Source organism: Malania oleifera, chromosome 4, assembly GCF_029873635.1.
Source record: "Malania oleifera isolate guangnan ecotype guangnan chromosome 4, ASM2987363v1, whole genome shotgun sequence".
Lineage (NCBI taxonomy): Eukaryota > Viridiplantae > Streptophyta > Magnoliopsida > Santalales > Ximeniaceae > Malania > Malania oleifera.
The window spans coordinates 56,564,172-56,591,145 of record NC_080420.1 but is presented as its reverse complement, the minus strand read 5'-3'; the positions used below and the strand labels follow the sequence as shown (position 1 = coordinate 56,591,145).

The following is a 26,974-nucleotide window of genomic DNA, read 5'->3' as shown; positions in this document are numbered from 1 at the left end:
AGACAATGTGTTTCAATCTTTAGTATCAATAATATTACTGTCATATCATTTTTGTTAACCTTCTAACTTAAAAGATTAAAATTTATTGTTCATTTGTAATTTTTCTAACTGGAGCAGTGCTACTGTTAAAGTCTGTAGATTATGGTCGCATGGCTGAAATACTGGTCCAGAGAGCAGCTTCTCCAGATGAATTCACTCGGCTGACAGCAATCACATGGGTAAGGAGAGAGACAACAGGGGTATTTTCTATATTATAACATATTGTTTTTAGTCTCCATTAGCATTGTAAGTATTGGGAGCTTCTCTGGCTTTAGACACTAGTTAGATTTTATGTAGACAATCAGTTTCTGTATCCTAAAACCTAATTGACCATGCAGATAAATGAGTTTGTAAAACTTGGTGGGGACCAACTTGTTCCTTATTATGCTGATATCTTGGGTGCCATTTTGCCCTGTATATCTGATAAGGAGGAGAAAATAAGAGTGGTAAGCTGATAAATCTTTCCATTTTTTGACAATGTTTTGCTGAACATTTCATGCAATGAATCTATTTTTGTTTACATGTAATAAGGTTGCTCGTGAAACTAATGAAGAGCTTCGTACAATTCAAGCTGATCCAGCTGAAGGGTTTGATGTAGGAGCAATCCTCTCAATTGCAAGGAGGTTTAGTATTTCTAACCTTGAAAATGAATTAGGTTTTAATGTTAATTGCAAATTTGGTTTTATAAGTTAATATTGCCCCTCTCTAAAAGCTTTCAGAAAAAGAATGTACAGGGGTTTTCCTTTTTCGGTTAAAGTTAGCCCTTTTATAATGTCTTTCCTGAGAGGATGAGCACTGTTTAGAATGTTTTCATGGTGATTGCTGGGTTTGTTTTCATGTCGCAGGCAGTTGTCTAGTTCATGGGAAGCTACTCGAATTGAAGCATTACATTGGATATCTACCCTTCTGAGTAGACATCGCAGTGAGGTAATAGGCCATCACAAATACCATGAGCTTTTTCATGCATACCCCTGTGTTTTGTGTGAAGTGCTTAAGTGGTATGTCTCCAATGTTTGAAGTTAAATTGCCATTTCTTTGTCCTTTCAATTATATACAATGCCTTTGTTCGATTTGAAATAATTTTGTACAATGCCTTCGTAGATTTGAAAGAAAACCAATCTACCTTTTATAACTTCCAAAATTACAGTGCTGCAAAAAAAAAAAAAAAACACACTTATTGTACATGGAAAAAAATCCCAGATTCAAGCTGTTTTGGTTTGACTACACCCAAATATGACCCGCTTTGTTATCTCATATCTAAGGATATCTTAAGATGTAAGCAAAGGTAGTCCTCAGATGATCAGATCTCAGTTGATTTGATTGATATTGCCAAAGGAAGGTGACTGGGGAGCAGAAAGAGAGAGGCAGAAACTCTGCAATGAATAACTTGCGCAGATTGTAAGGATATCTGATGATTTAAGCAAAGATCGTCCTCAGATCTCAGTTGATTTGATTGATATTGCCAAAGGAAGGTGTCTGGGGAGCAGAAAGAGAGAGGCAGAGAGAGGAGAGGAAGAGAGAACCTGAGGAACCTTGCTGGAGAAAATAACTGGGAACCTTGCTGGAGAGCCTTGTGCAGTTGAAGGGTTGTGCACAGATGGAAGTAGTCCAGCCGCATGAACAGAGGGTAGTCTGGTAATTTTCTTTTCTTATGTTTTTATATGCAGGGAATGAGATAGTGGGTAAGGATTTAATAACCCTGAAGTTGTCAGAGGAAATCGTCGATGATCTTGTAAATTGGAGGAAAAGTATTTATATAGCCAAACCCACGTAGTGGGACTTAGAGCTTCTTCTTGTTGCTGTTTGTTTGTTTGTTTTTATATGTAGGCAATTTAAGTCTGTCATGTTGTTTAGTCTTCCTAGTTGGTGGGGGTGACCAGCCATATCTATACATATTACCATGTCAATGGACGAAGGACCCACAATGTGTCCTTCCAAATCCCTCAGCTTTAGATGCACCTAGGGTCGTACAAGCCGAGTTAACCCAGTGGGGCTGTGGGATACTCAAACTCAACTCAACAAGGAGATTTTAAGCTCGAAACTTGACTTGAACTTGGTCAATGTTACACAAAAAAAAAATCTCTCTCTCTCTCTCTCTCTCTCTCTCTCTCTCACACACACACACACACACACACACACACACACACACACACAAAGATATGGCTTTGAAAGAAGTAGACAGTGAAAAATCGTTCAATTCAGATTGAAGGGAAGACCTTTGATCTGAGAATCGATCAGGTGGGGGAAGCTCCTTGGTCGTTCTCTAGAACAATATTTCTCGTAATAGATCCAAAGAGATTGTAAGTTGGTTTATTGATGCTCTATCAGTTTTGGTTGGATGGAAAGGGGTTTTCGAAGGGTTCGTCTTGTAAACATACAGTATTGGCTGTTGATTCGATGGACTAAGGTGGAAAATTTCTGGAGTTAGGATTTGGGTGGAAAAATTGGCAGTATTCGGTATTCGTCCTTGGCAGTGCTAAATGTGAAGGATGGCTAAGTTTTGCAAAGGTTTTCTGTGAGATAGCTGAGGAATTTTTCATCTGAAGGTAAAGATGAAGTAAGCCTTTCAGCTCCCAAAACATGGAGTCAAGTGGTGTCAGAAGGGAAGAGAGGCTAAGGTGAAGGTAATGGCGATGGTTGTGAAGTTGTATCCAAACATGGAAGGAGAGTGTGGAGTATGGGAAAGGCACAGTTTGTTTTCAGTGTGGGGGTGAGTTGCAATTGAAGGAACCTGCAGTTTCGTTGCCGTAAATTACAGATGATCTATAGGAGAATGTCCACAGAGTTGGGGCATCTAGGGTTTTGGAAGAAGCTGACTAGGGTTGTGCTTGGAGAAGATGAGGCAAAGAATTTTTGGTCAGGATGTTTGGTTTTCATATTGGACCTGGGCCAGGTAATTGAAAAAGGAGGAGCTTCTTTTTTAACCAAGCTGGGCCAATTAACTGAACTGGCATATAGTCTTGGTAAAAAGGATTTAGGCCATTTTTTGGAAACAAAGGAGGTTTCGTCTCAGATTGGTCATTCTCAGTTGGACCATTCTTTTAAACCGGCCCATTGTTTGAATAATGCTGATAGAGCCATATTCTAGATTTTCAGTTTTCAAATAAGGCCCAAGAGACTCTTCTGCTAGTATTTTTAAAGACCAAGACTCTGCTTCTGGGGGTGAAGGATTGAAAAGAAAATGCTTGCGAGGAGATGTTATAGAAGGAAATTATCAGTTGGAGCAGTTGCTAATAGAAGTTGGAGCGCAAATTGAGGGAGTTCAAGAGCGGGCTACATTTCAAACCCAGTTTTCTCTCATTAACGGACGTAGACAGCCAAGGGACTCAACAAATATGTTGTCTTCCAGGCAGAATTCAGGTACAAACCCTATCTAGGAATGTGCATTTCCTAAGCAGAATCATGATGATTGAGACGGTTCTCATTCTTCATTAGTAAGAAGCAAGAGTACTAAAAGGATTAGAGGGAAAGTGGCGGTAAAGGAAAGTCTTGTCCCAAGTAATTTTGGAATTTTTGTTGACGGTTCTATTCTTTTAGTGGGGCAAGAGATTCCAGTAGTAGAAAAATCTCCAATTGGGTCTTCTAGTGTGGTTAACAAAGGGATTTCATTAAAAAATCATGATTCTTGTGAGGTTGACAGTCAGGGAACAATGTTGGTTTTTTTTTTGGGGGGGGGGGGGGGGGGGGAGTCAAAAAGAAAGAAAGAACATTCGAATACGTTCAGGGTTTACACTTGTCGGAAAGCAGAACTAATGGGTGCTGAAATGAGGAAAAAGTTTGAAGAAAAGCGAGCTACTTTTGCTGAGATAACAAGAAAAGTGTTGAGAAGAGATGCAGGAGGTAATTTTAGCATGATGGAAGAATCACTTGGCCAGAAGGATGGGACTTGTGAGTGGTTGAATAGCTGCAAGATAAAAAAATTGGGGAGATTTTTCAGATAATGACAGTGTGGGCATCTGTGTTTTGATTGTGATGGGGTTTGCTTAGATGAAATTTGGGAACAGTTTGGTTATGTGTCTGATTCATCTGATAAACTTGGGGACTTAACCTATGTGCCACCCTCCTCCATTGGAAGGATTGGAGGTAATTAATATTTTTGAAAATGATGGCACGGAAGAAAAGCAATTGGGAAAAAGATGGAATTTTGCCCTTACGTGTAGAGGAGGTCTCTGGGGAAAATCTTCAAACTCACCATTTGTTGGATAAATTGGGTCTACACATGTCAGACTACAAAGGAAATGAAATTTGGGTGGATGCTGGTAAATCTAAGGTTAAGAAGGGTTAGAGGGAATTAGCAAAATTGTAGTGTTTGGTGAATTATGACGGGAAGGATTTAAAGGCGTTTTCTTGGGTAATGTTTGTGTAGTTTTATTTTTATTTTTATTTTTTGTTTATTTTTGCTTTATTGAGGAATTCTTGTCCTCGCATGTGATCTTATTTCTCTCTCTCTCTCTCTCTCTCTTAATACATCTTCTTTTATCAAAAAAATTGTTGAACTCGAGCTTGACCTGAGTTGTGAACCAATTTTGTTTGTGTTTCTCCGAGTTGAGTTGGACAACAGGTATGGACATGGCTGGTCAAACTATTCACCACAGTAATGTGAACAGTTAACTGGCTTAAGGCCTTTTATTTGACAAAGAATGCTCCTGCGGTCGAACTTTACTTGGCTTTATGCTTTTTTCACATATGTGATCACATCCAGTTTTAGGTTGTTTCACTTTCCTTTCTAGTTCATATGTTGGTTTCAATTGAAATCTGATTTATGGAGGACGTAAATGGCTATTTTCCAATTGATGACTCCGTTCTGGGCATGGTTCTAACCCGGTAAGTAGTTGTATTATCTGCTCTCACACTTGATCCAATGCATTTGCACTTGATAAACATAGAATGAGTTATTTACCATTGCACCAGTGGTACAGTCACTGCAGTGTAAAAAGTATGTAACTGCTGCCCTAGTATAGACTAGGATTTTTCTGCACCTTGAAAGGATTCCAGCAATGAAAGATCAAAGAATTAAGAAGGGAAGGTGATACAGTAGAAGTTTTGGAGGAAAATTTGAGTTCTAGGGCTGAATAGTCTTTTTAAAGTCTCTGCAATATGATTCCTGGAAAATAATTCTTGAAAAACTGCTCATGAAAGGCTTAACTAGTGTTTTTGATGCAAGGGATATAAAGCCCTATGATCCTAGCCCCTGTTTACTTTTTTAAACATATAATCCTAGTCCTTAATGATCATTAATAAGTTGCACAATAGACACGACCATTTGTAAAGCTTCAGATGGCAACTAGAGTCTACTGTAGCCAACATAAATTTAGCTGGTGAATAATAATTTCAAATTGGAAGACACAAATTATGGTTTGCAGAAGAATCACGTGAGATTAAAATGTACTTCCCAACAGGGGGGGTGAATTGGGTTTTCAAAAATTTCTTTATAAACTCTCTAATTAAGTATAATCCTTTTCAATTTAGTATGACTATAATCACACAATCCCTTTTCAATTTAACTTGATTACAATTACAATGCCAATAATATCACAACCCAACTTCTAATATCAATTCTTCTATAGATAAACGATATGTAAGATTAGTTGTATATTTCAATGAAAAATATCAAGATAGACTTTCAGAAGTGTGATCTTAAATACTCTGTATTTTATCTTCAATGAGATAATTAAATACATAATGTTTATCCCAGCTGTGTTATCAAATTTCAATATTCAGAATTTATCCAATCAAACAACCAATATAGTTTCTTGAATTCAAATATGAACAAAATCAGTATTTTAGCAAAACTTCCAATATGCAGCAAATTCTCAACAACCAAATAATCATACACGCAGATTATACGTTTGCAATAAAGTAAAGAGATTAAAAGAAGAAGAGCTGAAGACTAGATTTTTTACAAGGTTCGGCCAGCGGCTTACGTCCTTGCCCCAAGTAACACGCTGTGAGGATTTTCCTTTTCCTAACTTTGTTACCAGGTGAAGTTACGACCTCACTCCGTCAAAGGTGGAGTTCGCCTCTCTAATGAGAACCCCCTCTCGCTAGGCAACGATCCAACAATCCTAGACTGTCAAACAAACAAGAAACCAAGAAACAACTTTGTCTGTACAAGAAGTACTCTCAGTTGGAGCAGATTTGTACAATTGAAATTCAGTGTACTTCAATCAATAAACAATATAGAAGATGAAGCTCAGAAGAATATCACCAGGGTTCTGATTTAGATTTGAAAAGCTCAGCAAAATAGATCAGAAATTCGTGGATTGTATCAGCAATATAGCATTTCAAAAAGTATTTCAGCAAGATAACTTTGAAGTTTTGATTTGTATGTGCGTTGATACTGTATATAATTTTCGAAAATATCAAGTATTTATAGAGTAATAAAGTATCTTACCATTTTCCCCCCGTTTGCTCCAAGTTTGAAGCCCAAGAAATCAATTTTGGAAACTTTCCCAACGTTGTTTAAAAGTTAAAACATGTACCTCAATCGACTATGCCCCAAGGGTAAGTTGCCTGAGCTTTTTAAGTTCAGCGTATTTTGAAAACATAGTGAAGAGCTAGTCGACTGAGCTTTAAAGGTCAGTCGCCTGTCTTGGCTCTGCTTGCTCATAATTAATCAAAACAATATGTCGCCTGATGAGAATTCATCAGTCGCCTGTCCTGTTTGCAACTTCTGTGTTTTTCCAAAATTTAATCTCAAAACATTAATTTTTGATCTTGGAAAACATAAGTGATACTTTTAAAATATTCTTCATGATTTTAAAATCAGGTCTCTAAGTCAATAATATTTCCTAAGAGCTTCATGCATCAATATTGAATTTGTGAAGTACTTACATGAGACTTATATACGATAACTCTATCTTAAGAACCAAGTCTTTATGCTTTGGCTTGCTCTTTATTTCCAGCTTGAAATGTCATCTTCAATATGTTTCAACTTCATCATTCCTTGTGGCTTTTAGCTCAAGCTTTGTTCAAGTTCTTCCAATACTCGATCTTGATCACGCAAAAGCATTTGAGCCTTGAATTATATGTAAACAAACATGTTACGTATCCTTAATTTGTTATCATCAAAACAAGATTTAAGCCTTATAAGGCCAACATCACGGATTTAATCTAAGGCATCTAGGAGGCCCAATAAGCGTTGGGCTGCTTTCTGGATACCCCTGCATCTACAGGACAATTGCCCTTTAATTTATGGGGAAGGTTAAAATATAAATTAAGTTTTTTCCAGTTGGTAGAAATTTTAAAACTTGCTTGTTCTGTATTGCAAACAACTCCGTTCATCCTTATTTGGGTAATTTTATGGCAATTGCTGGTTGTCTTTAGTTTTATTTATCTATTTATTTATTTTATTTATTTTTTGGTGTATTCAGTGCTACCCAACGGAAGTCCTTCAATTTTATTCTTCTGTTTGAAACAGGTCTTATCTTTTCTGAATGACATATTTGACACCCTTCTGAAAGCACTATCGGATCCATCTGACGAGGTAATACTCTTCTTTTGATGGTCCATTTCTCAGACTTTTTCCATCAAGTTGCATTTCACATAGTCTTGTTTATTTTCTTTCTTTTCTTTATCATCACACCATTCTTATGCAATTGATTATAGATTCATCTCTACAATGTTGTTGTTTACTGCTGTAATATCTATCATTGATACCATTTTCTTGTATTATTTTAATTATTTCCTATGTTTTACTTTTCATGCAATGATTCTTTTCCTGTATGGTGGTTAACTTGCTCATGTGGATAAAGTGTTTAATGTTTTATTTTTTCCTGGGTGTGATAAGCCCTTCTTATAATTTTCAATGTCAATTGTTGTTAACTTTTCATCTCATTAGTTTTTAGTCTTCTATTGGTCAGTGTATTTTGGATGTTTTGGACATGAGTGCAGCTAGCTTCATCAGTTCTTTTTGGAGAATGACAGTTATTAAAAAATAGCCACCTTATTTGTAATAGCAATTCATTATGATTATTTTCAGCATGTGTAACAGCAGCTCACTTTTTTTAGCCTCTTTAATTTCTAATTAGTGAGGTTAATTATTTTGGCATTGGGTCTCAAACTCTTCATAAAATGTTGGTGCCTCTTGCCATCGGCACTAGGGCTATTCAGTTTGGTTATACTCAAAAACAGATAACTGAACTGCAAATTTTGATTATAAAATTTTAAGATTGGAACTAAACCGTAAACCATCGTTCTGTTGAAGCTGACAACTGATTTAGCGGTTTGGTTTGGATATTTTCAGTTTTATGAAGCTTTAAATGTTAAGAACCAGGCATACACACTTCTATTGAGCGTCAAGCTCACATTAGACCTTAATTAGAAATATTATTGATCAGTGGGCTGAAGACCAGGGCCATGGCTCATTCTGATTGCAAGTGTAACTTGCAGAAGGAGGCGTTGTTCTTGCTTTCCTTCTTTTGAGCGATCTGGGACAAATGCTCCCATCAATACACAAGAACGATTAGGCGGCTGGGCATGTCTTCTCCTTCTCTTGTTCCATTGTGCCGCGTTGAAAATCAGCAAAGTGGGACGGCCTTCCTTCCTTGTAAAGACCAGAATTCCTTTTGGACACTTAAAATTAGAAAATTAGCATGTTGAAAAATATATAAAAAATTAAATATGGAATATATTAAAATGTAGATAAATGTATAAGTGTGTAAATTGGCTTATATTTCGGTTTTCTGGAACCATATTTTTATAGTAGTGAAAACCAAAACTGAGAACTAAAAGCAGAAAAAGACAAACCAAAATGCTTAACAGTTTGGTTTTTGGTTTTTCAGTAATTTTTGTACACCCCTATGTTAAGTTTATAAGCTGCTCCATTAAGTCATTGGGTGAAACAAAGTTAATTGAGCTTTATGTTCGTCCTCTTATAGCTGACTCAATTGATTATTAGCAATAGAAGTTGACTAACTGTGATAAAACTGATGTTTTTTTGCATTTCAGCATGTCAGATGATTCATTGATGTTAATTGGTAAACTATTTCTGGTTTTGCCTAGTGTATTTTTGCATCAGTGTAATAATTTGTGATATTTTCATGAATCTCTAGGCTATGTGTTCATTTATATTAAATTTTCAATTTGTACAGTTTTGATTTCAGGAGTTTGTAATCTGACAAATAGTTCATCTGATATGTAATTCCTGTTAGACAATTATGAGGAACCTTAAGTGCCTACTAAGTGAATTTGATAATGCGTTGAGTTGTATGCAAATTGATTTACCTAATTTGTTGCAAGTCTGAATTTTTTTCCAGGTAGTGCTTCTGGTGCTTGAGGTGCATGCATGCATAGCGGAAGATCCACCACACTTCCGACAGCTTGTCATTTTCCTTGTGCATAATTTCCGGGTTGATAATTCTCTTCTTGAGAAGTGAGTGATTCTTTTCCCTTTTATTTTATCATTTGTTTTCTTTGGTTTTGGTTTGTGGTGGGGGGTTTGAAAAAAGGAAAGGACGGGGGAAAGAGGGTTTACAATTTGCTACCCCTAAATGATTTACATCCCATGACTTTGCTTCAATGTATGACTAGTATACAATGTCCATTGCTTAAGCATGCATACTTGTATTTGCCTAACCAATTGAAGGGATTCCACTTGTGTACCCATCAGAAAATAAGCTTGAATGTACAGGTAATGAATGGAGGTGACAATTACAGTTGGAGTGACATCAGACAAGATTGTTGAGCTTCATTCAAGGATTAGTTTGAATTTTAAACAGGTGCTGTATGCCGAATAATATATACCTCAAATGGCATTAGTGGGTCAAATTTGGAATCCCCACAAATTGGTTATGTATGTGTTGAGCAGACAAACACTGCCCCAAATGAACCTGTTAAGTGGAGCTCTAGGACAAACATATGAAGGCATTTGCTTCATTCTATATTCTTGAAGTGATATTGTTCTAACCCTTTGAATCATTAGAAATTAACAGGGTTAGTTGTAGCCTTGTAGGATGGTAATTTCTTATAAACATTAGGAATTTGTAGATAAGGATTTTTCCTGTAATTGCCAAACTATTAAGCAACTACTTGGCAAGTACATTAAGAGTGGGAAGAAAGTTGTGATTTCCCCATTTTATCACCCTCTATTTTCTTCTTGTAGTTGTATGTCTTGTTTAGTTGCAGTTGAAAATATCTCTTATTTATTTATCCAGTTATTTTGTCTTCTGTTTCCTTTTTTTCAGGCGTGGTGCTTTGATAATCCGGCGACTTTGTGTACTTTTAGACGCTGAAAGGGTTTACCGAGAACTCTCCATGATACTTGAGAAAGAAGATGATCTCGACTTTGCGTCAATTATGGTTCAGGTTGTTATGTTACATAAATCATTATTGATTTTGAATGAGCTTTAGGCTTCATTTAAAGCCGTGGAAACATAAAGGGAAGGGATAGAAAAAGTGGGAATACATTTGTCTTTGCTGTTAAAGAAATTAAGGAAGCTTGATTTTTTTATAATTTACATGTCACTAACCTTCAACCATATTTGAAAAAAATTTCATTTCAAGTATTGATTGAGAAGTGAGAACATACAAGAAAAGCTTGTTTTCCTACTCATTTTCTTTTCCCTTCCCTCAAAAACTTCTTGATGCAAACAAAGTCTTAAATGTAAAATTTAAGTGCATTAACTGTCCTCATTCTCAGAGTTAAAGTGGTACATATTCGTCTTCATTTGCTTTGATGGAAAATTTTGTACTTAGTAAAAGAATATGAATTTAAGGTGCAATTAGATGTCCCTTCAAAATGGGTATTTAATGACGCATAATCTGTTTCAGTGAAGCATCATTTTATAATATAATATTTATTGAGATGGATTGGGGCGCTGGAGTAACCCTTTTTTTTTTTTCTTGAGAATTTTGCAAAAATTATTTTTCTTCAAAAGAATTGAGAACATAAATATGATGGATCAGGCTTCTCTTTTTAAGTCCTGAGCCGGAGCACAACTGCTTAATTAAATGGTTCTTAATGACAATATGAGTAACCCAGCATTTATATTTTTATTTATCTTTCAGGCTTTGAATTTGATTTTACTCACTTCCTCTGAATTATTGGAGCTTCGAGTTCTTCTAAAACAGTCACTGGTGAATCCTGCCGGGAAAGATTTATTTGTTTCTTTATATGCTTCTTGGTGCCATTCTCCAATGGCAATAATAAGTCTTTGCCTACTGGCACAGGTAAGAGTTTGATGTTGAATGTGGATACCCATGAGAATGTGTCTGCACCCATTTGTCTGATTTCTTGGCCATTTGCTCAATCTTTTGTCGTGATCATTTATGTTCCTGACAGACGTACCAGCATGCAAGTTCTGTGATTCAGTCTCTGGTGGAGGAAGATATCAATGTAAAATTTTTGGTCCAGTTGGACAAACTGATTCGCTTGCTGGAGACTCCAATCTTTGCTTATCTTAGATTGCAGGTGCATGACTTTCTGCTGGTTTTTTAATTCTTCTGCCTACTTGCTGTGGATTCTCAGCTATATTTCTTCCCATCCTTTAACTAATATAACATACTACACTAGGTGGACTTCCAAAATTTTAGCTTATTTTCATCCACATTTCATCTAAGCTGCCCTTCTGCAATTTTGAAAGCTTGGAGTAATTTTACTCATTTCCTCCACTAAATGTGATTCATAAGCTCATCTTTGATCTCTGAATGTCAACACATCTGATATGAAATTGCTTGAAAATCTTGTTTATGAGTTAAGTCCCAAAAGAGATGCTTTTCAAGCCTCTTAGGGAGCATTTAGCTCAGATTATCCTACAAGATTCCTGGGAATGTGGTCTTTGAAATATTGGACGCTCATGTTTGGGAACTCATGGGAATCCTACGTGGCAGGCATAGTTGGATTCCTTGGTAATGCAAGATGCCCTGAAAATATGGTACCCTCCCTAGCTGACCTTGGAGTGACTTCATGGGACAAAAGTGATTGTTCTTGGATAAAATGCCCCTTCTTTGTCACTAATAATAATAATAGTAATAATAATTTTATAAATATCATTATATTGTTATTTTTTTCAATATTCTCATAATTATTTTTATAATTATTTCTATAATTATTACGATTAAATAATTATTGTTGTTGTTGTGGTTCTTTATTTCTATTATTTATTTATTTTCTTTATTATGTTATAATGATTATTAAAGGATATTGTTAAATATTGTTGCAATTATTAATAATTTAATATTATTATTTTATATATGTATATAGATATGTCATATGCACATTACAAGAATGTACATAATATTATTATCATTGCAGGTTAAAGATATTCCAGTAATCTTGTTAAATAAGATTAGAATACTCACGATATCCCAAGGAATTTTGTTAAGCAAACCAAATAAAAATATTCCCGTGAGATTGTAATCCTATTCACAAGTATAAATTGATTTAAGGAGGCATAAAGCTTGAGCCAAACACCCCTTTAAATTATGGTTGTTTTGCTGAATTAGGGTTGGAATGGAATTGCAATTTTGACTTCCAATTCTCATTCCGACCTCTGGTTTACATAATTGAGGGAAAAATTGCATTGTGGCCAAAAAATGCTATTTCCCCATTTGTCAAAAATGGTGATTCTGCCCTATATTGGTAGGAAATACTGTTCCATTCTCGTATTTCTCTTTTGCAAGACAATTATAACCCTCACTACATCGTAAATTTCTTTTAAAAAAGAAACACAAGCTGACTGCCTTTCAATCATGCCAATAATAATGACAACAACAATTGACTAAGAGTATTCAAAAGGAGGTTCCATGGTGTATGTTGTTTGCATAGATGATATTGTATTAATTGACGAAACTAGGAAAGGAGTAGAGGCCGAGTTAGAATTATGGAGAGAGGCTTTAGGATAAGTAGAAATAAGACATAATATATGAAATGTAATTTTAGTAATGATAGGAGGAATATTGGAGACAAAGTTAAACTTGATGATGAAGAAATAAATAGTACTTGTAGATTTCGATACCTTGGATCTATTATGCAAGTTGAAGGAGAAATTGAAGATGATGTAATGCGTAGAGTTAAAGCAGGTTTGGGTAAAATGGAGAAGTACTTCAGCCTTCAAGTGTGCTCTGTGATTGTAGAATACCCTTAAAATTGAAAGGGAAGTTTTATAAGACAGCTATAAGACCAGTTATGCTATATGGATCGGAATGTTGGGCGACGAAGAAGCATAATATCTAAAAAGTAAAAGTTGCTAAGATGAGAATGCTTAGATGGATGAGTAGTATAACATTGAAAGATAAATTAAGGAATGAGCATATTCGTGGCAAGTTAAGTGTAACTCCTATAGAAGATAAGATAAGGGAGGGACGACTCCGATGTTATGGACACTAGCAACATAGGCCACGTAGTGCACTTGTGAGGAAGAGTGACTTAGTTACTGTGGGGGCAGTAGAAGGGGTAGGGGTAGACCTAAAATAACTTAGGAGGATATAGTGAGTAAGAATTTAATATCCTTGAATCTATCGAAAGAAATGGTCCATGATCGCATAAATTGACGAAAAATGATTCATATAGCCGACCCCACCTAATGGGACTAAGGCTTGGTTTTGTTGTTTGTTTTATTATTATTACCACTACTTCTAAAATGTAACAAAATAACCCAAGCGAAAAATATAATCTTTATTACTACAGCTACTATTGTTTAAAAATATAAAAAAATATTAAGATCTAAAGAAAGCTGAAATTTTCAATTAAGGTTGGATTGAAGTTACAAGAATGACTTATTTTTCATTCCATTGCAGTTACAATTGAAAAATACCTCATGCAGAGAGGAATCGAAATTGCAATTCTAGCGGTCATGGTGTGACTAAACTAACAAAACACAGTAATTATATTCTAGTAAGGATTCCATTCCTGCCTTGATTCTATTCCTACCTTGATTCTTTTCCTGTTTCGTATCCATTCCATTGGTGTTGAGAGTTAGCTTCATGGATTGTAAGTTAAATGGGAGTCATCTAATTAGTGGTCACTGACAATGTGGCATTCAAAATTCAAGGTGCCAAATTGTGTTTGACACATCCTTTGGTTTGGTTCCTGGAATCTAAGATGGCCATTGGAATTATATGTTCTAGGAATCTTATTTTTAAGAGTGAGATGCCATAGGGATATTTTTGTAGGTTAAAAGTTATAGGATTCCCAGAGAATGTGCTATTACCGCCACGTCACATTCTGACCCAAAATAAACATGAGATTGAGAAGCTATGGGCATCACATTCCCAAGAGTCCTGAAGGTATCCTGTGAACAAATGCCACCGTAATCCTGTGATTCTTTTCTTCTTTCAAAGCTATAATATATAATACACTTTCTTGAAGTTGAAGTAGACTTAAGACTTAGGGTTAGCATTAGCCATACTGAGGTCAATGTTTGTGGGTTATGTATATTGTAGTGTTAGGTTTTATCTTTCTTCCACTTGCAGATCATCAGTTTCTCTTAGAAATTCTTATGGGTTTACACACTGGACTAATATAGTGTCAAAGTAATACAATATGCATTTTGGGGATGTCAATGCTACATGGGGGTTTTGTGCAAGAGACCATAAATGGATATATTTTTGCATCATTTATTGTTCTCTTTCAACTAGATAATATTAAAGGGAAGACAAGAAATCTCCAGCTGAATGCCAATTTTTTTCCCTGCAAGTTTGTTGGCCATTATCAAATTTAATTTAGTAATTTAAGATAAAAAGAACCTACAGGAGAGTATTGTTCCTCTTTCTCCATACCATAATCTCACATCAGGCATTTACTAGGGAGGTCTTGGCTGTATAAGGTTGGGTTGCTTTTTAACCTTTTGAGGTGTCTTTTATAGGGCAGAAGTAGTGACGCACAACCATAAGGTCCAATGGGTCAAAGCAAACAATACCTCTCCTGACTTGCGCCAGGACAGTTGCACACAGCAGTCAGCACCCTTCCTTTCCACTCCCCTGCACATGACAGGAGATGTGTTTTGATGACTAATAGAATGATTTCTAATAAGCTTCTCTAAAGATGATTTAGAATTTGTTTGTGCTCTAGTAATACATTAAAAAAAAAAAAAAATTTGCTTCCTATGACAAGTTTTTTTTTTAGATTCTCTGAGTCATTTTAAATCTAGCCAAAATATTCATGGAAAAATTATGCTTACCTCTTCCAACATTTCAAGTAATCCTGACATTTCAGAATAGTATCAACCTCCCCCAAGATTTATTGACTTCAAAACTTACCTTTCACATTGTTTGATTATAAAATATGTTGCCAAAAAATGATAGTCAATAATATTACAATTTTAAGTAATTCTGGGAGGGTGATTCCTGTGGTTTCTCTTCTTCAAAATCCTTTTTTCTTCACCTTCTGAAAACTCCTTCCGCCAACTTTTCCCCTGGAGCTACAACATTTGGAAGAAATAGGTCCCGTTCAAGGTTCAGGCTTTCATCTGGACTGTGACTCCCAATAGGGTTAACACACACGGTGTGTTACAGATCAAGAGACCCTGTAAGTCTCTGAGTCCCAATATCTGCTTACATGTGCTTTGAGTCCAATGAAACCAACCTTATCTGTTCCTCCATTATTGGACAGCAGACTATCTTTGGAACACTCTTTTCTACTGCTATGGTGAAGCTTGGGTGGTGCCCAGGCTTGTGGAGAACTTTTACTTGTGAGGTTGGGGTTTTGGGATAGCAGGAATGGAAGAGCGTTATGGTTCTCTGCAGCGTTTGCAATCCTGTGGACTCTCTGGCTTGAGAGTAATGCTAGATCCTTCAAGGGTTGATCTAGCTCTCCTAGCTTATTATGTGATAGATTTGTATTTTTTGGCATCTCCTAGCTTTTTGTTTTTTCTGGGGCCTGTCTCTGTCTGAACCTGAAAGAGATTGGAGGGCAGCTCTAGCTTTCTTTGTACCAATTGCAATTTTCATGTTGTTTTTTGGATGTCATCTCGTCCTCAAGCCCTTGTAATTTATTCTGTTTTGTCTATAAAAAATTTCTCTTATCCTAAAAAAATGATTTTTTTCCCCCTAAATTGCAATTTAATGGGACAATTTTTACTCAAATCATAGCAGAAAAGAGAATGTTCTTTTAAAGATAAATGAAGAATTATATAAGAAAGTGAAGAGAGGATATGCAAAAAGGGAGAAATGAGGCATCCTCCAAGGGTGAAGGGGCAATGTGACCCTTCTGGATGGGGGGCAGGAATTGCTGCATTAATTATCCTGGAGGAATTCAGTCAATTTATGGCAGGGCTTTTCTGGTATATAAAAATATAAAATAAAAATAAAAAAAACCAAAGAATAAGGCAGCTCTCTGGGGGACCTTGAACAACAACTACAACAACAACAACCAAGCCATAACTCTTAAATTAAGTCCCCCACTGGATGGGATTGGCCACTTAGGGATAGTCATCTAAAATAACCATTTGCTGAGACCCAAAATGATGGCAAGAACACCACTGTCAACCATAGAAAATCAATATGAATAGCTGGAATAAGATGATATTTTTTCTACCATAATTTTACCCCAAATGGGTAAACAGATTAGATTCTGTAAAAGATGATGAATTTTTATGTGTCTTTTTAAATTGTAAAATTGATGCTATTGTGCTCTCTCTCTCTCAACCAATGTTTTAATCGAGGCTCGCCTCAAGGTAAGGCTTGCCTAAAAGGATAAAACGCCTTGAGGCTTAATCTAAAATACCAAATTCCAGAAAGACTAATGTATTATGGGCAAAGGCTTCCGCATCAGTACAAAAGACATGCCTTTTGTGCTTTTTTAGTCAAGGTTTATGCATTTTGGGTGTGCGTTTCTCAAGTTAAATTTGGCAAGAAATTTTTAACCCTAATGTTTATATTAAAGGAATGCCATAACATGAGTTGATTTCTAAAACTCTTGAACCTCAATCTTTCCAAAATATTTGAGAGTTTTATCTTTTTAGACCTTGAAAATATTTTGAACTTTGTAATGTTATAACTATCTGTTGTCATTGCGTAATGAATTCGAGTTAGCAATTTTTGAATGGCCTTCAAGTAGTTTGCAAATTATATATGATTTTATTTTTTTACATTATATTTTTTATTTTCTTAATTTTTTTTATTTAAAAATATTTGTAATTTATTTACACATTTTTATTCAAAAATAAAATTCTCAAAAGGCTTGCGCCCCAACGCCTTAAGGCTTTTGCCTCACCTTGCCTTGCATTGTTGCCTTTCAAAACATTTCTCTTGACAGAGATGTGGGTTGATAAAAATAACCAAGTTCTGTTTTTTGTGGCCACCTTTTAAAACATTGCTCTTAATAGAGATGTGGGTTGATAAATATAACCAAGTTCTCTTCTTCTCTTTTTTGTTTCCTTTCTATTTATTTTGAAAAAGGGGGGGGGGGGTTTATGTTGGATTTTGTTTATTTTTATGGGAATGTCAAGGGAGGTTCTTACAATTATTAGAAAATTCAAAGTGCTAAGAATACTTTCAAATTGTTGTGCTTCTTATGATGCATATTTAAGTCAAGCTGTTGCTTTTTATTTTTTTATTTTTTATTATTACTTATTCATATATCAATTTTCTAATTAGGGGTTATTTCATGCCTAATGGAACTTCCCCGGTTGAATAATCTCTGTTTTTTGTTAGCTTTTATGGTTCTTTTTTATGTCATTTGTTGATTAGACTTGAAGCATGATGTTGGCAATACCTTAGGATTCCCTTTTAAATTTGGAATTACAAAAAATAGAGAATTTGAATATTTTTGAAGGTAAAAATCGAAGTTTGGTGTGATAAAATATGGTGACATTGGATGGAGGTGCATAGAGAAGTTGAAACAATTAGATATAAAGTTTTCTTAATTGCTTTCTACAACAACAACAACAAGCCTTAATTCCCACTAGGTGGGGCAGCTACGTGAATCCTTTTCCTCCAATTCACTCGATCGAGAGCATTTTCTTTTACTAAATTCAGAGCTATTAAATCCTTCCTCACTACCTCATTCCAAGTTATTTTAGACTTCTACTCCTTTTCATGCTAGAAACAATAACCAACTTACTCCTCTTCAAAGGTGCACTATTAGGCATGCACTTCAAATGCCTAAACCATCTAAGTTGCCCCTCCCTAATCTTGTCGTCGACTGGTGCTATACCTAGATTATTGTGTATGTGCTTGTTCTTTAGTTTATCTTTTAGTGTTACGCCACTCATCCATCTTAACATTTGCATTTCGGTAACTTTTACTTTTTGTACATGTTTCTTAATTGCCCAACATTCTGAACAATAACGCATAGTTGACCTTATAGCTGTCTTATAGAACTTTCCTTTTAATTTTAAGGGTATTCTACGATCACCCAACACGCCTGATGCACTCCTCCATTTTCCCTTACCTGTTTTAATTCTCTTTATTACATCCTCTTCAACTTTCTCATCCGCTTGCATAATAGATCCAATGCATTGAAATCTACAAGTGCTATTAAGTTTTTTTTTTGATTGCTTTTTGAGTTGCTAAAAATAACCTAGATAATTAAGTTTTTTTTTTTTCCCCCTTTAATTGCTTTCTGAGTTGCCAGAAATAACCTAGATATTGAAAATAACTGTGCTAAAGTTGCACGAATCATGCTGGTTTATACAAGTTTTAGCTGGCTTTGTTCTTGGAATCACCAACCAAATGAGCAAGCCATGAGGCAACTGGAGCATTTTGATGGCCAATTGGTTGAACCAGCACCAGCAGGCCGTTCCATGGTTTAGTGTGGAGTTTATTAGGGAAAGAAAACTTGACTGCCTAGTTATGTAAACTCGTTCATAATCCCAGCAATGCCAGACTGCTGGATTTTCTGTGCATCTATAGTGATGTGCTTGGGAAATTTATTTTCAGTGCTTAATCAGATCATAGAAATATAATGCACCGATGGAGCTATGTTTTCCAGAAGGGTGGTGTAACATTATTTTGTGCAAGAAATCTTGGCTTTGCATTTGCATATTTTCTGCTATCAACCTCTTGTCTTTCTTGACACTTATTTCCATTTGGTTGAGCTGCATAGGTCTATTTTGATTCCTTTTTTCAGCGATTCAGATTTTAAACAGTGGTTTAACTTGGAATATATTAGTTCTCAGCTACAAAAAATCATGTCGATCTTAGCTCTGTGACAAACCATTTGCTATGTTCGGCAGAGTTTGAGAAGTTATCTGTTCTGTTGGTGGTTGAGGTGCTAGATGTCCATTAACAATAACATATGAGCAGAGTTTGTGTATTTGGTGGATAAAAGTGCTGTTTGTGGTTCTCAAGTTTAATTGTATGCTAATTCCTGTTAGTCTTGTGCTATTTGATTATGTTATTTTTTATTTTACGTTAAATTATACTTTTATTTTATCAAGTGAGGATTTATGTTTAGCATCTGAGGCATTTTGTGGGTTTTGCAGCTTCTTGAACCTGGGAGATATATTTGGCTGCTAAAAGCCTTGTATGGACTTCTTATGTTGCTTCCCCAGGTATGTGTGGAAAAATGCACTGCTTCCTTTCATGCTGTAAGGAATGTGAACTTGTTTACATTAAAAATAAGACTGATGAGTGATTTCTTCTTTAAGTTAACGTAGTAGATTGCCTTATATGAAGGAGAGAGGAAGGAATTTGATAGATAGATTGAAGAATGGTGTCATCTTTACATTTTTTGTTTTTTTATAAAAAGGATAAAATCCAGCAACACTCATTGAGTTTTCTGAAAATGACATTCCACTCCCTGTGTTTTCAAAAACTACCAAAGAACCCCTTGATTTTTAATTTTGTTGATAAAATGAACTTTCCATTACTTGACCATTAGTTTCATTAAGTTTATGTGAACAAATTTTTTTTAGCCATAATAAAATGATATTTTAAAATGACACCTATTTAAAAAATTAACTTGAGAAACAAATGGTTAGTATAATGTCATGGAAACTAACTGACTAGATCTAATTGATTTTAAAATTAACTGGTCTGTCTAGTTCAATCGCTTTGGATCAACTAATTGACATCAGCATAACAAGAAAAATCTATTATTATTCCAATTTTTTTAGAAAAACATGTGAGAAAATAAAAATTACTAATAAATAAATACCTAATAATTATAATACTACAAAATGTTTGTTAGATGTAATTCTATAAAAATTAATAGCTCAACACATTGTAAAACAAGTAAAACATTGTTCAATATTTTTAAATTCAATTAACTTATCAAATATAGTGTTAAAAAAAAAAAAAACTAAAATTATAAAATTCATTCTTTATAAATTAAAACTATAAAATTGGATGTTAGTTCTTTTGTGTGTAAGATATGAATTCTAAATGGATAAAGAAAACTCAAATTTATATTAATCTGCTTATCATTGTTAGAGACAATTCACCAACTTTTCCTATTATTCAAGTTTCTATGTTATATATGATATTCAACAAGACTCAAAAAGTATGCCACAATTTAACAAGCTGTCTGATTTGAGCCGATTTTTAAGCTATATTTTATTTGTTAAAGATATATTTAGTCATCTAATTTTTATGAAATGTATATAGAAATTATTTTGTAACAATATAATTATTTAAGTAATTTTTCAAATTTATTTGTTCATTTATTATAATTTTTAATTTTTTAAACTAATAATTTAATTATATTGATGATTGGCCTGACTTAGTTGTTGGGTTTTCAGTTCATTTATAAGTTTAATTTTAAAATATATTTTAATTAATTGACCAATTTTTTCAACTTGATTTATTAAATTAATGTTATTTTCTTAATTTATTTTATCAAAATTGAGTGGAAGGGTAAAATTGTCATTTAATTAAAGATAAAACTTAATTTTTTTCACCAAACGTAACCGTTGACTAACAATCAACTAACGGAAGGTTCATTTTGTCAATAAAATTAAATCTCAGGGAATTTTGTGGTAGTTTTCAAAAACTCAGGGGTTGAGTGTCTTATTTCGGAGTAAGGGGGTGGTGTTGGATTTTAACCTTATAAAAAAAGGGGGAAAAATATTAGAAGGAAGAAGGAATGAAAAAGCAGAGACCTCTCCCTCCGTCCTTCCCCCCCTTCTCTCTCTCTCTCTCTCTCTCTCTCATGCACATGCTCACACAAGGGCGGACGATTTTAGATTCGTAGCCATAGAGAGTGAAATCTTGTGATCTTTATGGCCAAGGGCGAGAAGGAAGACTTGCTGTGTGCGACTGAGCATGAAGGGAAGCACTGGATCTCTATTTTTCTTGATGATGAAGAGCTGGAGTGGTTTATCCCAGAGGGTATGATCCCCGGGTTCTCGAAATTGAGGGAAAATGATTGAGCCTAATTATTTGTCTAAAAAATAACATTCATGCAAGATTTTTGGTGCTATCCGAAATTAACAGTGGAGGTATGGGATTGATTGTTTTTTCTGAAGGTTTTGGTGCAGGGGGCTGGCAGAAGAGCCATAAATGTATCTTTTCATATTATACAAACCCAATGCCCCAGGCAGCAGTGACTATTATGCTGGAAGAAGAGGGTTTGACTGACAGTAAAGGGGATGAGGGAGAATGTAATGGCGATTGAGAACCATATTTCTCTAGTCTAGGGGCAGACAATAATGATTATGACAAAGATACAAGCACTGTGACAGCCATTCAATCAAAATATTAGTCAGATGTCAAGCCCACGCTTTATTTTGTTCCTGTTTCTACAGAATGAGTTATTGAGGAATACTTGAATGCAGTCCAATCAGTATCTTTCCGATTACATGTTTTCATTAACTTAATAATATAAAATTAGTGATTTCAATCCATGTGCAACGAATGCAAGGGAGATGCATATGTTTTTTGGAATGAAAGAAACTCATCCATTGAGATGGAAAAACAAAACAATACAAGAGAAGGAAAGAAAGCAAGAGAAAAATCAGGACAGCAAAACTTTGCAATCAGATAAGTCCAGTAAAAGCACCAGAAGCAGAAGCCTACAAATATGGAAGAAAAATTATCTTATTTCAAGGGTAGAAAAAGGCATCCTTGAATATCTGGAAAGTACTTTCCAAAGAAACACACCGAATCACAGCAAACACAGCGCATGTCCAAAAAATTCTAGCTTCCTTGTCCGTCCCAATTCTCCTGAATGAAGTAAGTAGAAAACCGTCCAACAAATTAAGGCGAAGCTAGTGCTCTCTGAACAATGCAGAAGTTTTATTCCATATGCAAAGCAGTAAAATAATGTACAAAAAAATGAGAATGACATTCCCGGTTACCATGACTTTTCATTAAAATATTTAGAGATAATTCGTTATTATTGGTGTTAGCTCTATGAAGAACCAGTAACCAAACAAAATTCCTTTGAAGGAACTTTAGCTTTCGATGCGTGATTCACTGAAGCAGTAAGAGAATAATGTGAGAAAAGAAAGATTTTCAATAGTCTCCTGAAATATTAAGAGTCAAGATCTCACTATCACTCCTAAAGGAAAGCTGAAAAGAACAGTGAGAAGCAAAGCATGCTCATGCCTCTCTATCATTAGGATCTCTCTACAATGGGATTTCCAAGAAAAGCTTCTCCTTCTTCCAAAAACTAGCAATTGAGCACTATGAAGACCATATAGGCAATGAAGACAAGGATAAGCCATAGAAAATGGAATTTCACATTTCCAAATGCCATCTAAAACTGAACCTGAAACTTGCTTCCAACTTTACATTTGACTCTTGGAAAAAACATAATAGAAATATGAGAAAAATGAATTTCGAAAGGCTCCCTTGGGTCACATTGCTACCTAATTAAGCATTCCAGTTACTCTTTATCATTGTGAGTTTGCGTAAGCCAGAGATGTTTGCAGGAAGTTAAGAAGCATGCACAGATATAGTAGTCTGCTATATCATAGACATAGAAAGTTAATTAAGCATTCCAGTTACTCTTTATCATTGTGAGTTTGCGTAAGCCAGAGATGTTTGCAGGAAGTTAAGAAGCATGCACAGATATAGTAGTCTGCTATATCATAGACATAGAAAGTTAGGGGTACTTAGCCCTGGTGTGCTTTTGTTTAACACACTAGCACAGTAACAGTGTTAACACAATGTTTTACACTGACAGAACACAATCAACATATACATAGTTTCATGCATAGCATAAGATAACAAGAATCACTCTCCTTTGTGGGCTGCCATACATCCCACCCTCCAAAACTGTTGGTTGATAGCTGGGAATTTCTGAGTAATCTCACACTATATCCATCCATGTTCAATCTTGACTTCATGTTCAAGGCTTCGGAACATTTTTTACAAATTTCAACTAGTGCTACTTGCCGCATGGTGTTTTTTTGTGTGTGGCTTTTCAGTCTTTCCTTAAGCATTTTAAGCATTTGAACTCTTATGTTTCTTTAAAAATCTGCAGAATTTCAAATTGGTGGCCTGGTGGAAGAAGTTGCAAAAATCTAGAAATTTGTACATGGTTCTCAGTGCCATGGAACTAATTTATTTCAGCATGCACAGGATGGGGTAGAGAAATGAGGGAGGGAGGCTTGGATAAGTTGATTGGAGTGAGACTAGTTTTGGTGAAGTGAAAATGATCAATTGTTAATGTGAAATATATGAATAAATTCAATTTTTTTTTAAAAATATTTACACTTAATAACTGTGTGAAACTGCATGTCCAAACAGATACAATGTCCTCCAGGTAATGTAGTTTTGGGGTTTTAATTTTGCCTTCTAATCTAATGTTGAAGTCATTAAAAACTACCTGCAGGTGTGTTTTCATTCCAAAGTTTCACAGTTCCAACCACCATTGTTATTTTGTAGTCCCTTGCTCTACTCTCTTCTTTCATTTGATGCTTTGTATGCTGGAATGCAGCAAAGTGCTGCCTTCAAAATACTACGGACTCGTTTGAAAACTGTACCATCAAACTCCTTCAATGGTGAGCAAGTCAAGCGAACATCTTCAGGGAGCCCTTATTCGCAAGTTATGCATCTCGTGCCTAGTGGATCACAAAATATTGAGGATGGTGTCATGAACAAAGACTCAGGGAGCGAGCATTATGGAATGAACTTTGCTGCAAGGCTGCAACAATTTGAGCATATGCAGCAGCAACATCGTATGCATTGGAAAAGTCTGGCACAATCACGCAAAAGTTCATCTTCGATATCAAAGGTTTGTGCACCCTATGAAAGTCTCATTGTCATTCTAAGATTTAAAAGATTCAAAAACTATTCCCTTCACACTCTGGCAGATTTCAGTCATTTTTCCAGCTTGATTCTTGAGCTTTATTAATAATTCAGCAACTGTTTTGAGATTGGGATGTTAGGTGATTGACTGTTAAGAATAGGAATACACGATTAGAAAAGAGCACCCTTAATTGAAAACTGTTAGGGCCATAAGGTCATGAGGAGCCTGTTTAGCCGCTTTGATACTACTATTCATGTGAGCTCTGATGAGTGTTGCGAGAGGCATGTTGGTGCAGCATGGGAGAAAAGCATCAAAGATGGTAGTGTTCGTCCAAAAGCATCATAGATGGTAGTGTTTTGGACGAACAGATTCATATTCTACTAGGATATATGGAAATCTCTACCTTGTGATTTTTCTTAGATTAGCCTGTTGTTATAATGGCAAACAAATGCCTGCCAGCACCAATTATTTAGAATGGGGACTGTTGATTTCATTTGTAATGTTATAATTAGGTTTTCCCTTGCTAATTTTCAAGGTTCCTACTGGTATAGTTAATATCCATTATCATCTGATGTCATCTGCAGGAGGTGCAAAGACCAGAAGAACCCCGGCAACCTCTGTCTATAGCAGACGGGAACAAAGCTTCATCAAGATCATCACGAAGAGGTCCGGGGCAGTTACAGCTTTAAGTATATGGCCCCTTGGCTCTTGTCGAGGTGACTTACACACCAATCTATGCCTCTGTGAGCCATGGATGAGGTCTGGGGTATAATATGTAAAATTGTAAATCATTGTAGTTTGTATGTTAAACTTGTGGGAGAGGTGGGAAGTGGGGGAAGGGGATTTCAAATCAAGATAAGCCTGGGTTTTCCTGAGCTATTCTTTTCTCCTTAAAGAGGACGGGATGGGTCCCATGTGGTTCTGTTATTTTTTCTTGAAAACCATATGGGCTGGGGGTAGAGATTTGATTTAGAAGCTGCAGGGTTTTCATTAATTTTTTTTTTTGTCTTCAGTATTTTTTTTTGTTGATCTGTGATAATATTATATAATAAGAAAATCAGTTGATTTATGTCCACATTGTACTTTGGCAAGGCTGTGGACGCTTTGTTTAGATTTTGCTATTCCATGCCCTAAAATACTGGGCGTTGTCCTCTGTCAGTGCATTCAGTTGTATGAAGCATGTTTAATTCGTCTCTTGGTTTATTGTTTGTGGCCATCTCAATTATGTATCTTTAGATATTAAGGTTTTTAGGTTGTATTTGGGAGAATGAAATTTAAGTATTAGATCTGAATGTGGGTTTTGGAGAAATATAATATAATTTTGTATTACATTCTAATTTAAGATTTGAATTTCAAGCTCTGGAGACTAGGATTTAATGTCTGACCATGTGCTGCCTAACAAATTAAAGTACCTCGCAGCGTGATAAGAGACAAACTTTTAGGAATGGGACGAAAATTAAATTATAGAAGTAGGTGAAGAAAAGAAAAATGAAAAATACTACATCTTAACTGTATCCAATTTATAATAAAAATATATTGCATCTTTATCCAATTGATAATACGAGTTAACGGTAGCAGTCTATAATTTGATTTCATTTACTTCTCAACTCCTACAATTCCAGTGTCATGGTTATTTTATCTGAATGACCAAACTCTCTGACCATTCTTTACGCATGTTTTCGCTAGTTGGGGTTAATTTAGTTAACAAATCTTGCCTCCATGTCGCATCCAGATATTCAAATCCCACCCAAGTCCTACTTTTTAGTAGGGATCTCAAATTTTTGTCGTGGCTCCGCCACTTACGAGCACCTGGGCGCGAGCGCTCGTACACTAACATAGCTTTAGAAGCCTTCGCACACTCTTGCACATGCGAACCCCCACCATGAAGATGTACGCATTCTAAACTAGCCTTTTATTCTCCCATCCCCTCGCCTCCAATTCACGTAAGTTCCCTTATGATTCCCTTAATTCTCAACCAACTTTGCTTTCAAATGAAAGATCCCTTCATGTGTTGGCATTTTCCCACTATGCCACATGGTCATCTACGCCCCCTCCCTTGCACTCGAACACAACCTATATATTTCAAGCTAGAATTTTTCCCTTTCATTTCTTGAATCCCATCAATGTATGTGATGTTGCTCAGGCTACATGTCTATGTGTTTAATAATTTAGAATGCGAAGAAGTGAGAAGGATTGGTTTGTTGTTATTGATTTATGGCTGTGTGTGTTTATTCTTCAAGGAGCAAAGTGATGTGATCGTGTTGTATTTGCAAGTGAAATTAAAGAGAGAGGGTGAACAAACCTTAGAAGAGGGAGCCTACAGAAAGGAAGGAGTTGGGTATGTGTTTCAGAAACCATAGAATAGGATACCTAGAAAATTAGAGTGTACGTGAGTTTTAAAGATGTATTGAGCCACCTCCTTTTTCAAGAAACTATACTTTTTTCTTATCAAATTTATAATCATCCTCATTTCTCTTGTTAATACATATAATATCTTGTAGGATGCACATTATACCTTGCCTTCAAGGAGAAAGAGAAGGATGCCCATAACTTGAGTGGCTTTCCACCTCCAATAGCCTCAAGTTTGGGCTTAGGAGGTTGAGGTTACCTTAATGACATTGGCATGAATTGAAACCCATGCCTAACAATAGTAACCACAATTAAAATTATTCTTCCTCACATTTTTCATAATTTTGGTTATTGATATCTAGGGGAATAGGGTGATGCACAGTCTTCATCAATACAAAGTTCGAGTGCAAGGATATATGACCATAATTCATAATGGATATGCTAGTATTGACCCAATCATACTAATTGTACATTGTTTTTGAAATAGGCAAATATCAATTTCTCCACTAT

General features: G+C 35.4%; 1 protein-coding gene across 2 annotated transcripts in view; it reads left to right on the top strand.

Annotated features, from left to right (window-relative positions):
* The window catches only part of LOC131154525 (protein VAC14 homolog), a 32,379-nt gene extending 7,195 nt beyond the window's left edge, over positions 1-25,184 (top strand). Inside the window, exons 9-20 of one of the 2 annotated variants that reach the window (XM_058107341.1) lie at positions 132-218; positions 378-485; positions 571-662; positions 885-966; positions 7,460-7,525; positions 9,297-9,412; positions 10,224-10,344; positions 11,047-11,208; positions 11,321-11,449; positions 19,404-19,472; positions 23,699-24,100; positions 24,700-25,184. In XM_058107341.1, the coding sequence (XP_057963324.1) occupies positions 132-218; positions 378-485; positions 571-662; positions 885-966; positions 7,460-7,525; positions 9,297-9,412; positions 10,224-10,344; positions 11,047-11,208; positions 11,321-11,449; positions 19,404-19,472; positions 23,699-24,100; positions 24,700-24,804 (1,539 nt within the window). In that variant the 3' untranslated portion in view covers positions 24,805-25,184. The remainder of the gene's footprint in view (positions 1-131; positions 219-377; positions 486-570; positions 663-884; positions 967-7,459; positions 7,526-9,296; positions 9,413-10,223; positions 10,345-11,046; positions 11,209-11,320; positions 11,450-19,403; positions 19,473-23,698; positions 24,101-24,699) is intronic. The other variant, XM_058107342.1, reaches the window with a different exon arrangement.
* Positions 25,185-26,974: the final 1,790 nt, after the last annotated feature.